We start from the raw sequence: 14,706 nt of genomic DNA, 5'->3' as shown, positions 1-14,706 counted from the left end.
AGACTAAGTATTGGAGAGAGAAAAAAGTTGGGAAGTATAGAAAAAGAGGACAGAAACATAGAGGGCAAAGAAGAAAGTCTAATATACATTTGAAGTTTGATAAGAAGGGAAAGAAAGTGAGGCAGAGGCAATATTTGTAGAGGTAAGAACTGGGAATTTTCTAGAACTGACACAAGAGACCAAACCACAGATTCATGAGTCCCAGTGAATCCCAAGCAAATAAATACAAATAAATCTACACCAAGGAACATAATTCGAAAAAGAAAAAATTACAGGAAAGTAAGGCAACAAGTGAGAAAAAGCAGATTAATTTCAGAGGTGCAATGACTAAGTGGTAGTTGACTTCTCAACAGAAACAAGGAAAACAGAAGACAGGAATCATATATTTAAAGTGATGAAAGAAAATAACTGCCAACCTACATTTTTCTAACCAGCAACGTCTTTCAAATAAAGAGGATGAAATGAAGACTTCTGTAGACCAAACAAACAAACAAAAAAACTAAGAGTTTGTCACTAAAAGATTTTCTCCTAAGGAAGTTCTAAGAATGAATAAAGAGTAAAAAAAGTGGTAAATAAGTGTGTAATGCAAACAAAGAGTGAATATATAAAACAGTAAAAAATAATGCCTCATGGGAGTTCACTTTAAAAATAGATATAGATGACCAAAAAGCACATGAAAAGATGCTCAACATCACTGATTATTAGAGAAATGCAAATCAAAACTACTATGAGGTATCACCTCACACTGGTCAGAATGGCCATCCTCAAAAAAAATCTACAAACAATAAATGCTGGAGAGGGTGTGGAGAAAAGGGGAACCCTCCTACACTGTTGGTGCGAATGTAAATTGGTACAGCCACTATGGAGAACAGTATGGAGGTTCCTTAAAAAACTAAAAATAGAGCCACCATATGATCCTGCAACCCCACTCCTGGGCATATATCTGAAGAAAACCATAATTTGAAAAGACACATGCACCCCAGTGTTTATTGCAGCACTATTTACAATAGCCAGGACATGGAAGCAACCTAATTGTCCATCAGCAGAGGAACGGATAAAGAAGATGTGGTACATATATACAATGGAATATTACTCAGCCATAAAAGAGAACAAAATGATGCCATTTGCAGTAACACGGATGGACTGAGAGGTGTCATAATGAGTGAAGTAAGTCAGACAGAGAAAGACAAATATCATGATATCGCTTATATGCAGAAGCTAAAAAAATGATACCAATGAACTTATTTACAAAACAGAAATAGAGTCACAGACGTAGAAGACAAATTTATGGTTATCAGGGGGGAAATGGGGGGAAGGATAAATTGGGAGATTGGGATTGACATATACATACTACTATATATAAAATAGATAACTAATAAGGACCTACTGTATAGCACAAGGAACTCTACTCAATACTCTGTAACAACCTCTATGGGATAAGAATCTAAAAAAGAGTGGGTGTATGTATATGTATAACTGATTCACTTTGCTATACACCTGAAACTAACACAACATTGTAAATCAACTATAGTCCAATAAAAAAATTTTTTTAAATGAATAAAACTGGCATAATACAATATAAAGGTGAATAATATAATTTATGCTAATAAAAAATAAAAATAGAGGCATAGACTTAAAATACAAGTCAACAATAAAATTATAAATCAGGAGAAAGATAAAGGAAATTAAAGTGTTCAAAGGTCACTGGATATACAAAATGGGAAAGAAGTGTTAGATTATCTTTATTTTTGATTATGTATGTAGGATGTACTGTCTAGGGTAACCACTAGAACACAGAAATTGACTGCAGTAAATGGATAGTAAGAAAAGGAAAAAAAAAAATCAATGTCCTCAGTGGAATAGGAAGAAGGCTGTAGCACTTCATGCTCAGCTGAGGGCAAGGAAATGAAGGTGTCCAAGGTCTGAGAAAAAGACGGTATGAAAGAAACCTGAATGTAAATGTAGGATAGGAATAGACAGGATAAAGATATATAACACAAAACATGCAGTATAATTGCTGGGTAGTATTATGAGCTCAGTTGAGGTCCATAATCATGATTTTAAAGTGATTTTAAGCAGTATTGTGTGTTTTTCTCCAGCCAAGTTTGGCTGCATTGGTGCAGGTGGCTGGTGAGCAAAGAGGCTTAACAAGGATTTAATGTGGTTAAGGCTTTCACAGATGAGTAGAGGGTGCATGCTACTGTGATTATAATGATGGATTATGGAATTTTAGCTGGAAAGGAAGGAAGCGAGGAAAGGAGAAGAAATGAAGGAGAATTTAATGATGGTAGGAACAAGGGCTGGTAGCTCCATCTGTAGTCTGGGTAGCAGAGGGAATGAGCTACAGAGTGTGGACATGGTGATCAGAGAATAAAACGCTTGAAATTGAGATAATGAAGGGATCACAGTTACTGCTAATGACAAGGTGTAGGGTACGACTGCATGAATGAGTAATTTCAGACGGAGTGGAAGACATGATCATTGGAGGAGTTGAGGTCAAGGAACTAAGAGGTCAAGATCATGTATGTAGATATTGTTTGGCATCACTGAGAATTATGACAAGCAGGACTGGCTGCATAATTTGTGAGGCTCAGGACCAAATGAAAATTCAAGTGTCTTTACTCAAAAATCATTATTAGGAATTTCAAGACAGTGACAGCAGAACATTAAACCACGTGCAAGTTCCTCTGAAGTGCAAATCCCTCTGCAATGGCACACTGTGCACACCATGCAGCTGGCCCTGGAGACTGGGACAGCCCTGGAGAGAGTAACAGTCATCCAGGGACTGAAATCTTCGGGGAGGGATGGGTGTGACCCAAGGGTCCAAGATGACTGCAACAACATGTGGGTGTGAGGTCAGAGTGATAGGTTTTCAGGGAAGAGGGCAATGAGAACGGAGAAGGACATGTCCCTCACCTCCAGGTGAGAAGTCTGCAGGGAAAGCAGCATCCTGGGTTTCCATTAGAGCAAGAAGGTGAGGGAAAAAGCTCAGAGAGGCAGCTGAATTTACAGGGGATTTTGTGGATGAACCATGGCTGCCAAGGGCCCACAGAAAGTTTTCAGGAGTGGGGAAAGTAGGAGATGAGGCCAGACAAGGGCCAAGCAGAACTGATGGGGATTAGTGTCAGGATAAGCATGGAGAGACCTGGGAGTCCTGACATCCTGGTGATGGCTGAGGTGAACCAGGATAAAGGGTGGAAGGGATGTGACGGGTCCTGGTGGGCTCTAGATGGATGGTGTTGATGAGGCAGTAGATGGTGGTGGGAGGACGTGTTGGGGATCCCACCAGGAACAGGCAGAACCCTGGCAGCAACTGTGAGGTCCTCTAAGGGGAGTGAGTCTGGGGATGACAGACGATCACAAGTAGGACAGTGGTGCATGGCAGAGTTTTGGGGTTTTTAAAAAATTTTTTTCTGGGAATTCCCTGGTGGTCCAGTGGTTAGGACTCTGTGCTTCTACTGCAGGGGCATGAGTTCAACCCCTGGTGAGGGAACTAAGATCCCGCATACCGTGCGGCGCAGCCAAAAAAAAAAAAAAAAGTGTTTTCTAAACATCAGGTACTCGTGGGAGAGAGTATATAGAGTGGGAAATAAGAGAACAAAGATAAAACCCTGGGGCAAGGAAGAAGGAAGCCAGAAAGCACATTGAAATCAAGCAGCCAGAGAGGCAGAAGGGAGTGTTGGGGGAAAGCATATACGGATTTCAAGAAGGAAGAATGTCAACTATAACCAAGAAGCCAAAAAAGACTGAGAATTGTTACTAGGCTTAATAAAGTGACAGTTATTGATCTTTTCATATATAACTAAGAATACTGATTAAATATCATTTACATGAGATATTTTAGTCCTACCTGATCTCCCCATTCATTAATCATGGGCATATTAATATCATCAATAAATATAGTCATTTTTCTGCCTCCGGGTGGCCCATATGTGCTTCCCATCCTCTTATCCACATAGCTTTCAATTGTTCTCTAGAGAAAAGGAAATGGTCTGTCTTATGCATTCATTTCAATCCATTTCTAAAAATGATGAACAGCTTTCCAGAGTAGAATATAATTGACTTATTTATTTAATATGTATAAGTATTGTTATTAAAATAAATATTGTAAACTTTAAAAAATAAGTTGTTGGAATATTAATCATTAATTTATATTAAAAGACACTCCAATGTTCAGCTTCAGCTTCAATATTAGGCCAAAACATGCTATTTGGATTTGGCCTCAGTGTCAGCCTTAGGAAGGTTAAACAGCTGAATGCCAACTTCAACACCAATTCTTTTGATATATATATATATATATATATATATATATATATATATATATATATATATATATACAGTCAGCCCTTCATATCCATGGCTTCCACATCCTTGAATTCAACCAACTTCCATCAAAAGTATTTGCAAAAAAAAATTCCAGCAAGTTCCAAAAAGCAAAACCTGAATTTGCCTCACACTGGAAACTATTTACATAGCACTTACATTGCATTTACAACTGTTTACATAGAATTTACATTGTACTAGGTATTGTAAGTAATCTAGAGATTATTTTGGAGTCTATGGAAGGATGTGCACAGGTTATATGCAGACACTACTCACTTTATGTAAGGGACTAGAGCATCCACAGATTTTGATACCAGCAGGGATCCAGGCACTAATCCCCCATGGATACTGAGGGACAACTATATATATATATATATATATATATATATATATATATATATATATCTCAATGTTTTATTTGCATACAGATTTTATTGTATCAACCACTTAATATATTTAATATGATAATGACTACAGCAAGTGATGAGTTTTACCTGAAACATCATTGGTTCTGTGGCAGATGAAAAGTTTAGACTTTTAGATAACTGTATTTCTGGGTCATATTTTTTCAAATAGGCCTTAATCATTACAGTTTTTGCAGTTCCCTGCTCCCCCGTGAGTAAAACAGCCTGCAATCGTAGGATAATCATGTTGAAAGGTGTTATAAGATGTTTAGTTTTAAATATATTAAGGTTCTAGTAGCCATTCTTTCATTCTATAAACTAATACAACTAATTTTTGATTACTTTTAAGAATTAGACCTACATCAAAATAAATCCTAGTGGAATTAAAGATTTAAATGTAAAATATATGCTCTAAAAGTGCTGGAAGAAAGCGTGGGTGAGCAGTCACGTAACCACGGGAAGGATTTTGTAAGCAGATACCCACTTTCCTTAGTACGCTGGAAGTCAGCATTTCAGGGAAGATTGAGTTGGAGTGAATCTTGGGAACTGGAGTTCATTTGCCAAACAGGTTTCCCTGAAATGACACCACCTCCGGCCCCTTGTAGTTTAATTTTTCCACCAATAGTTGTAAAAAGGGATGTGTTTCTTACACGGTTTGCAATCATCTAAGAAACTGAAAACTAAAATATTGCCTGCTGTATCAGTAAACGAGGATGTTGCAGCCATCAAGCCATTACATTACAGCCACCCAGACGGTGCACCCTGAGGAGACTCAGGAAGAGAAAACACAGGATACTGGCCCCAGATAGCTGAGGTGCATACCAAAGGGATGATTTCAGTGAGCCCAGACTCTCGCATCTTCCCATACCCAGAAAAGCACTAAATTCCTTAACTTGAGATATCTGGGCTTTTTTTCATTAACAGTAATTCTTTGATGTTCCAACTACTTGGTCTTCTGTTGCAAAAACTTCTGTATATTCTGGCTTCCCCCCACCTGCCTTGCCTCTTTGGAACATTTTTCTCAGGGCTATCTGAGATGCTGTGTCCCAGGCTTGAAGTCATAAGAATGTCCACAAAATAAAACATAACTCTCAACTTTCAGGTTGTGCATTTTTTTCAGTCGACAAAACTATCAAACTTACTTTATGCTGTTTTGCAATGGTGTCTACCAAAAAATTTGTTCTAACATTGTCAACATTTGGAACCAAAATTGATGAATATTCTGGAACACTGTCAGTTGGATAATAATATGGCTGAAGTTTCTTACTCCAATGCTCCCAATCACCTATACAATAATTAAAACTGATCTTAATAAAACTGCATTCTTCAGAAGTTATCTCAATACAAAACACAAGTGCCATAAACAATTAACAGAAATATATAAACATATAAAACATTTTTGAAAAACACATTAACATATCTGCTGCTTATCTAATGTATGTGGCATTTGATAATTTAAATTTGTTTTTGCCTCTTTACAAAGTCAGCTTTAAATTGCTAATTATTTATCTAGAGAGATCTTGGTCTGAAATGGAATTACAACAAATGACATGTTTAGTATCTAGTAGGAAAACCACATTAACTAAAAGGATGGGAAAGACCAAAAAAGGGATTGTAGATTACTGGACATAGGATGTTTGCCATGAGAAATGGGAAAAAATAAACCTGGCCCTAAAACTAGTGTTAATAGTGTGCCCAAATTCCTGACTTATAGTCACTGCTAATTTACTGACTGATATTATTGTTATAATAATTATTGTAAGTGCATTTCATCAATTCTAAGAAAAATATTTTATTTACATTTTATCATCTCTGGAACGCTCCTTCCAATCTATTATGTCAGAATCGCTGCTGGCTATGCAAACTTGATGAGAGATGTTCATACTGTTGCCATTTAAATTGAATGACTTGCATTGTTGGTACTGCATTCTTGAATTTAACTGCCATTTTAAAGATCTTCCAAAAGATACCATGATTCAGAATTGTACCAAAAAAGTTACTGTGTATACAGAATGCATGGAAAGACAGCAGAGGAGCACACATTTGATAGTAGCAAAGCAAACATTCATCATTGGGGGAATAACCTCAATTTCAACTTTCCTTGCAAATTACGGAGTTCTATGGTTAAGTGCATGTTTAACTTCTAAGAAACTGCCGAAGTGTTTTTCAAAGTGGCTGTATATTGTGTACCATTGTGTAGTTAGCAAAGTGGATATACTATTAGATGTGAGAGCTCCACTTGTTCCACATTCTCTCCAATATTGGGTATTATTAACCTTTTAATTTTAGCCATTAAATTAATTAGAATTTAGTCATTCTAGTGGCTGTGTAATGATTTGCATTTCCCTGATGACCAATCATGTTGAATATCTTTTCATGTGCTTTTTTCACCATTCATAAATCTTCTTTGGTGTAGCATCTATTTAAAATTATTGCCTATTTAAGAAATTTGGATTGGCTGTCCACTTGTTATTATTGAATTTCAAGAGTTCTTTATGTATTCTGGATAAAATTCTTTTATCAGATATATATTTTTCAAACATTTCTTCCCATTCTGTGGCTGGAATGAGAATTTTATTTTTATAGTGACTTTCAAATAGATTTTAATTTTAATTTTAATGAAATCAGGATGTATGAGTGCTCCAACTTTGTTTTTTAAAAATTGATTTGGTTATTCTAAATCCTTTGCATTTCCATAAAATTTTATAATTCAGTTATAAATTTCAACCAAAAAACGTCTATTGGGATTCTCACTATGATTGCACAGAATCTATAGATCAATTTGGAAAGAAATAACATCTTAACAATACTGAGTTTTCTGATTTGTAAATGTGATTTAGCTTTCCATTTATTTAGGACTTCTTTAATTTCTCTCAGCAATTTTGTGGTTTTCAGTATACAAATCTTACACATATTTTGTTAAATTTATCCCTATATATTTCATTTTTTGAATGCTATTTTAAATGGTATATTAAAATTTCAATTTCCAATTTGTTGTGAGCATGTAGAAATACAAATTATTATTATATATTGTTCTTTCATTCTGTGACCTTGATAAACTCATTTACTAGTTCTAATTTTTTCGAGGATGGTTATGTTATCTGCAAATAAAGAGAGATTTACTTGTTCTTTTCCAATCTATAGGTATTTCATTTGTTTGTTCATGTTTATTTATTTACTGTCTTATTGCACTGGCTAGAACCTCTAGTACAATGTCTAATAGAAGTGGTGAGAAAGGAATATTCTTGTCTTGTTCCTGATCTTAGGAAGAACGTATTCAGTCTTTCACCATTAAGTATAATGTTAGATTTTTTGCAGATATGCTTTATCAGAATGATAAAGTTTCTATTCCTAGTATAGTGTTATATCATGGAAGGATGTTAAATTTCATCAAATGCTTTTTAAAAAAAATTTATTTATCTATTTATTTATTTTGGCCATGCCAGGTCTTAGCTGCGGCACGTGGGATCTTCGTTGTGGCATGCGAGCTTCTTAGTTGCGACACACAGACTCTTAGTTGTGGCATGTGGACTCTTAGTTGTGACAGGCATGTGGGATCTAGTTCCCCAAACAGGGATCGAACCCAGGCCCCTTGCATTGGGAGCAGAGAGTCTTACCACTGGACCACCAGGGAAGTTCCCAAGTGCTCTTTCTGCATTGATTTAGAGGACTATATAATTTGTTTGGTTTTTAGTCTATTAATATGGTGAATTACACTGACTGGTTTTTAAATGTTAATCCAACCTTCCATCTCTAGAATAAATACCCATGGAACTCAACAAGTTATCCTTTTATATACTATTGAATTTCATTTGTTAAAATTGTATAAAGAAATGTGTGTCAGTATTCCTGAGGGATAATGGTCTATAGTTTTCTTGTAATGTCTTTCTCTGTTTTTGGTATCAGGGCAACACTTACAAACCCTTATAAAGTGGGAAGGGAAGTGTTTCTTCCTTACATTTTCTATATTTTGGAAGAGTTTATGCAGAATGAATTGGTATTATTTCTTCCTTAAGAATTTGATGTACTTCACCAGTGAAGTCATCTGGGCCTGCAGTTTTCTCTGTGGAAAGGTTTTTAACTATAAATGAAAAATTTTTAGTAGATATAGGGATATTTAGGATATCTATTTCTTCTTGATGAGGTTTGGTCGTTTGTGTCTTTCAGAGAATTTATCCATTTCATCTACATTGTCAAATGTATTTTCATAACATTGTTTCTAATATTCACTTCTTATTTTTTAATGTCTTTAGGGTTTGTAGTAATGTTCCCTCTTTCATTCTGAATCATGGTAATTTATGTCTTCTCTTTTCTTTCCGTGATATCTCTGGTAAGAGATTTACGAATTTTATCGATCTTTTCAAAGAACCATCTTTGGATTGGCTCTAGATTCTAAGAGAATTCATAGCTAGATTTAAGTGTGCATATTTAATTGTTAGTTTCTTTTAGGGAGAGGTGAGCTGGGCCCTACCACACACAGGAGGCTAGGGGTCTGAGGTGACAGCACTGGACTTTGCCGAGTCTGTGACACGTGTAAGTAGGATCCCATCTGCTTGGTTCAGTCTCTGCTTATTCTGACATTTCCAACAGAGAAGTTCTAAGACTGATCTGTCATGAGCATTAATTACCATGCTAACATGAAGAATCTGTGTTCTCTATATTGCTACCCTTCCTCTTCAAGCAAGAGAAAATAGATGCTGTAAGAGTGTTGCTAACTTATTTATGTTAGATTTCACTGAGACCACTGCAAAAGAAGGAGAAGTCAAGAGCCTCTATAACTGTTCCCAGCCTGGCCCATATGCAAACTCCTACTGCTCCTTGCATATATGCCCTTTAAAAATGGTATTAGCAATTACGTTATTTATGATTGGTTTAATATTTCCCCACAGAAGAGTTTACGGAGTTTATCTTTTTTCCATTAAAAAAAATGTCGGGCTTCCCTGGTGGCGCAGTGGTTGAGAGTCCGCCTGCTGATGCAGGGGACGCGGGTCCGTGCCCCGGTCTGGGAGGAGCCCACATGCCGCGAAGCGGCTGGGCCCGTGAGCCATGGCCGCTGGGCCTGCGCGTCCGGAGCCTGTGCTCCGCAGCGGGAGAGGCCACAGCAGTGAGAGGCCCGCGTACCACACACACACACAAAAATGTCATTTTATTTCAGGTATAAGTCACTGTGCTTACCATAATCAGTAACATAAAACTCATACATGGTTTGATTTGTGCCCTTAGGTATTTCTGGTAAGTCTAACTTGCTTTCATGATTTCGTAAAAAGGCTTCAAGCTTGTTTCTGCTTTCCAATTCCAGAAGGGCTCCTAAACTCCACATTAGAGCAAACACAAATAATTTATGAAGATGTTCGACACATGAAATGCCACCTTCTTCTTTGGAGGGAATTAAACCTTCCAGAAGATTGAGAGACTGAAAATATTTAAAATACAATAAAATAAAGATTTGTATTTAGATATTTTAAATAAACATTTTAAAACAATAATAAATTTAAAAGGAGAGAAAGAGAGAAGAAAACAAATATATCTCCAGATATTGCTTGATCAGTGTCCTACAGCTAGCAGCATTTAGAAGAAAGGCCATTCTGCTTTAGGCAGACTGCATGATCTAGCAGAAAGGACACCAAACTGGGAATCTGGAGGTATCCCAGCTCATGCCACTAACATCTCTGAGTCTCAGTTTCCTGTCTAAAAAGCAAAAGGCCTAGACTAGATGTTTCCTAAGGTAGCTTCTGGTTCTAAAGTTTGGGTATTCCAAATTTTATAGATCAAAGATTTTATTTATTTTAACATGTTGTAAGGCTCAGCAAATTGTGCCCCACGGGCCAGCCAACTGGCTGTGTCTCGCCGCTTTTGCAATGCAACAGCAGAGCTGAGGGGCTGAGACAGAAAGTTGTGCAAAGTCTAAAACACTTACTTGCCCCTTTAATAAAAAGTGTGCCAAACCCCATATGGCATCAGAAAGAAATGTATCTACAGTAAGACATCCTTTGTCTTTCATAACAAAATTATTTCAAGATAAGATTTGCACTTACATTTGGGCCTCATGTATCAGTTCTAAGCTATCCACCCTCCCTGATTGACGTCCCTCACACTAAGAGAGAATCAAAGCACTAGAATGGGATAATGAGAGATCACCTATGGACTAGAATCAGGACAGCCTCTGAAAAATCTATGATTAGTTCTGTTTCTTCCAAAGACTAATAAGAAAAACTGAGAAGGGGGGGAAAACATAATTCTACAAAATACTTGGAGAATTGTTCAAAGGTTTTCCCTATCTAATATATATAGGAAATTTGCAAAGCCAAGACTGCCACCCAAATTTTCCTGCTTGCCACCAGCTCCTTGTTGTGCTTTTCTGTAGAACTTCCAGCTTTATTTATTTATTTAGTCTACTCTCATTTTTGGACACTCTTTCTGGGAAGGTTATACTAAGCTTGATGATGGGAAAGATAGTTCATTCCTCTTCCCCTGACAATACCGCCCTGGGAAGTGAAACTGATGAAGAGATGGCAGTAAGAGTGTCAATAAGATCTTTAATAGGAATCAAACTTCTCAGAGCCTTCACCTCCACATCACAAAAAGATTCTGATGGACTGCATGAATTTTCCATTTCAGATACCTCTAAACTGCAACTGAGTGGTGTGTGTGTTGGGGGGGAAATCTCACATCTAAGTCGTGAATGTACAAAGAAAAAAACTTACTTGCACAATATAGTTGCACTCTAAGAGTTGCATTTTTGGACTGAGGTTCTGTTTCATAAATGTATATATATCCTCAAATATTTTATCATACAGACTTAGGAATACAGAAGCTTCCTGTGTAGTACGCTTCTTCAACCACGCCTGCAGCAAAGAAACAGGGTCTCTGTTTATAAGAGAGTGAGACATGGAAATACACTGAACGCGCTTCTGTGGGTCTGTCGTCCCCACCTGCAGTATTGGCCTCCAGCTGAGAGCAGAGCTGCTGATGTAGACCATGCCCATCCTAGAAACCGTGGCCGGAGAGGCGTTCTCAATATTGTCGACTTCAAACAAAAGCTTACAATGAGGGGCCATGGGGATGCGATCTCCATTGGCCAGCGTGAGGGTTTTGTTGTCATCCAACACGGAATTTAAGTTCTCAATCCAAATGGCATCAACAGGGCCGTCTAAAACGAGGAAAATGTTTTCACCTGCCAATAACGAAAACAGAAACTCACTTTTCACCTGCAGATAATCAAAACAGAAAATTAAACCAATACTGTGTTATTGATAAACTGGCAGGGGAAAAGAATGATCACCAGAAAAGAGTTTATGTGTACCCTTTTTAGCTTTTAATGTTTTTCTCCACAGAGTAGAAAAAATCCCATCTGTCCAGTCATTGGTCGCCGTGTCCAGTCTGCCAAACATCTGAGGAGCCGTAATAGCTTTTGGATTCATTCGCATTTCTCTGTGAGGCCTTCCGCATTCTGTTAGTGCCTTCATCAGGATTGTTATAACGGTTGTCTTCCCAGAACCACTGGGCCCAAGAGTCATCAAACCATGGCGTACCAGAGATGTCTCATATAACTACACAATGAGATAATCAATTGAAAAATGTAACTTATGAGTCTCTTGCTGACACTCATAGAAGTTGTGTGCAGAAATTTTAAAAGCTTTAAATAGGCTTTTCATTAAAGTAACTTGTTCACTATTTAAAAGAAGAGAATATGCCCCCCAAAAATGTTTGTTTTTTTTTTTACTAGAGGTGGATAGCAAATGAGCGGCACGTTATAAAACGATATAAGTGATAAAGTAATGACAATGTGGAACTTTAATTACATTTTGGAAATAATTAATTCAGGATCTAGTTTTGGGGTCTCAAACTACTGTTCCTTGTGATTTTAGTTTGCTGATGCATAAGGAGCAGTTTGTGTGGTGATATTGCCCCCCGGTGGTGGAAAGCAGCAATACAAACCAACTCAGCCAAGACCCAAGTTACACACACCAGCCTTCTGGTTCCCCAGAAGCACAGCTCGAGGTGAGGATTCCTGTGCAAGTGAGTGTTCACCAGGGAAACTTTTAATGGAGTAAGGGAAGCAGGACAAAATGGGGAGAGGTCAAACAAGGTGTGATTGAGGACAAAATCCTGTAGCAGGGAGACGTACGACTGGCCCTGCGGGGCACTTTGGAACATCAGTTACACCTCTGTGTTTGTTCCATCTGGAAGCAGGAGAGCTTGACTTTCCTACTGCATCACCCACAAGTCCTTAACTAAAGAAGGTTGTTTTGGGAGCAGGGGAAAATAAACTCCCATGCCCTGCCTGTGCTTTGTGCCTGCCAAAAAATGTGGGGTTGGTGAACTCTCCTGCAGAGAGTGGTATATAAGTGTGGGATTGGAATCACAGTTCTAGAAGTGGGGGAAGGGGCACATGGATATGGTAAAAGAGATTCAAGGAGACATAGTAAGAACACGGACAGTGTCTATTACAATATCCTGTCTATCTTTTCTTTTAATAAAAATAACAATTCAAAGGTCTCGCTGCTGATCAGAGGTAAAATTTGAGTTATTCTCCTCACATTTTAGGTAGAAATGTATTACCTCTGTAATCCATAGTTTAAAAGCAGCAGAGGTACTGGCCATATTATACTCAACAGTAATGTGTTTGACATTAAATAAAAACACAATATGCTAGTGCACCACCAACTGAGGTGACTACGATTTCAGTACTCAATATATTGTATACATCACATGTAAAATGATGTTTTCCCAGAAATTAAAAAAAAATGTTTAATGGTTTCCAAAACATAGATGATGAAAAATACTTTGATGTTTTTTCCCTATATATTTCCTTGTAAGATTTGGATCTGTCTCATACACTTGAACTGCTTACAATGTGGCAAAAAGAGTAAGTTAAAAAAAGAATCGTTCTTTTTCAAATGCAGTTTTTAACTCTCTCCACAATTTCGGCACCTTCACTTTGCAAAAGCCCTGAAAAATACCCCCAACGCATCAAGCTCATGGGGATTTAATTCAGTGTCTCTGCTACAGCTTCTTGGCTCTGCTTGGTAAAATCATTGGTAGGTTGTCACAAGGATGAAATGTGATGGACAGAAACACACCAAGAGACACAGGCAAAGGATTGAGTTTAGGTGTGAACATGCCCACACACAAAGCAGGAGCAAAGTACCACCCCCAGATTCCTCAGGCTCCATTCCCTATGAAGGCCCCCAGCTATGCGAGATGCTGCCCAACCGGCACAAGAGCCAGCTGGGTCATTCCATCTCCCTGCATTTTTATAACCTACTATCCCCTCCCAACTGTTCTCGAGATTCTGGTTACCACCTAACCTAACCTCATCATGTGTAAGTAACTTCAGTAACTGCTTGATTAGTATAAATCCACACTAACATCCCTGGGACCAACACCTCTCACTGAGGACTCTTCTTGCAATGATGTGCTTTAATTTAGTTTCAACGTTTACATTAAGTAAGACTAATTTCACAAGTCCTTCTGTTCAAATGACAATCTTTAACAACACCCACTGAGCATCATACAGATAACAGATTAAAAATGTTTTACCAGTTCCGGCACAGCAATCAGAGAAGAAAAAGAAATAAAAGGAATCCAAATTGGAAAAGAAGAAGTAAAGCTGTCACAGTTTGCAGATGACATGATACTATACATAGAGAATCCTAAGGATGCTACCAGAAAACTACTAGAGCTAATCAATGAATTTGGTAAAGTAGCAGGATACAAAATTAACGCACAGAAATCTCTGGCATTCTTATACACTAGTGATGAAAAATCTGAGAGTGAAATTAAGAAAACACTCCCATTTACCATTGCAACAAAAAGAATAAAATATCTAGGAATAAACCTACCTAAGGAGACAAAAGACCTGTATGCAGAAAATTAAAAGAAACTGATGAAAGAAATTAAAGATGATACAAATAGATGGAGAGATATACCATGTTCTTGGATTGGAAGAATCAACATTGTGAAAATGACTATACTA

General features: G+C 37.5%; 1 protein-coding gene across 1 annotated transcript in view; it reads right to left on the bottom strand.

Moving 5' to 3' along the window:
• Window positions 1–14,706, bottom strand: part of DNAH8 (dynein axonemal heavy chain 8) — a 318,775-nt gene that overhangs the window by 145,864 nt on the left and 158,205 nt on the right. Inside the window, exons 49-55 of the mRNA XM_024122116.2 lie at window positions 12,031–12,277; window positions 11,660–11,901; window positions 11,432–11,572; window positions 9,903–10,140; window positions 5,870–6,012; window positions 4,818–4,952; window positions 3,851–3,973 (exon numbers count right to left, since the gene is read on the bottom strand). Coding sequence (XP_023977884.2) covers window positions 3,851–3,973; window positions 4,818–4,952; window positions 5,870–6,012; window positions 9,903–10,140; window positions 11,432–11,572; window positions 11,660–11,901; window positions 12,031–12,277 — 1,269 coding nt within the window. The remainder of the gene's footprint in view (window positions 1–3,850; window positions 3,974–4,817; window positions 4,953–5,869; window positions 6,013–9,902; window positions 10,141–11,431; window positions 11,573–11,659; window positions 11,902–12,030; window positions 12,278–14,706) is intronic.

Source organism: Physeter macrocephalus, chromosome 18 (assembly GCF_002837175.3).
Source record: "Physeter macrocephalus isolate SW-GA chromosome 18, ASM283717v5, whole genome shotgun sequence".
Lineage (NCBI taxonomy): Eukaryota > Metazoa > Chordata > Mammalia > Artiodactyla > Physeteridae > Physeter > Physeter macrocephalus.
This window is presented reverse-complemented; position numbering and strand designations above follow the sequence as displayed.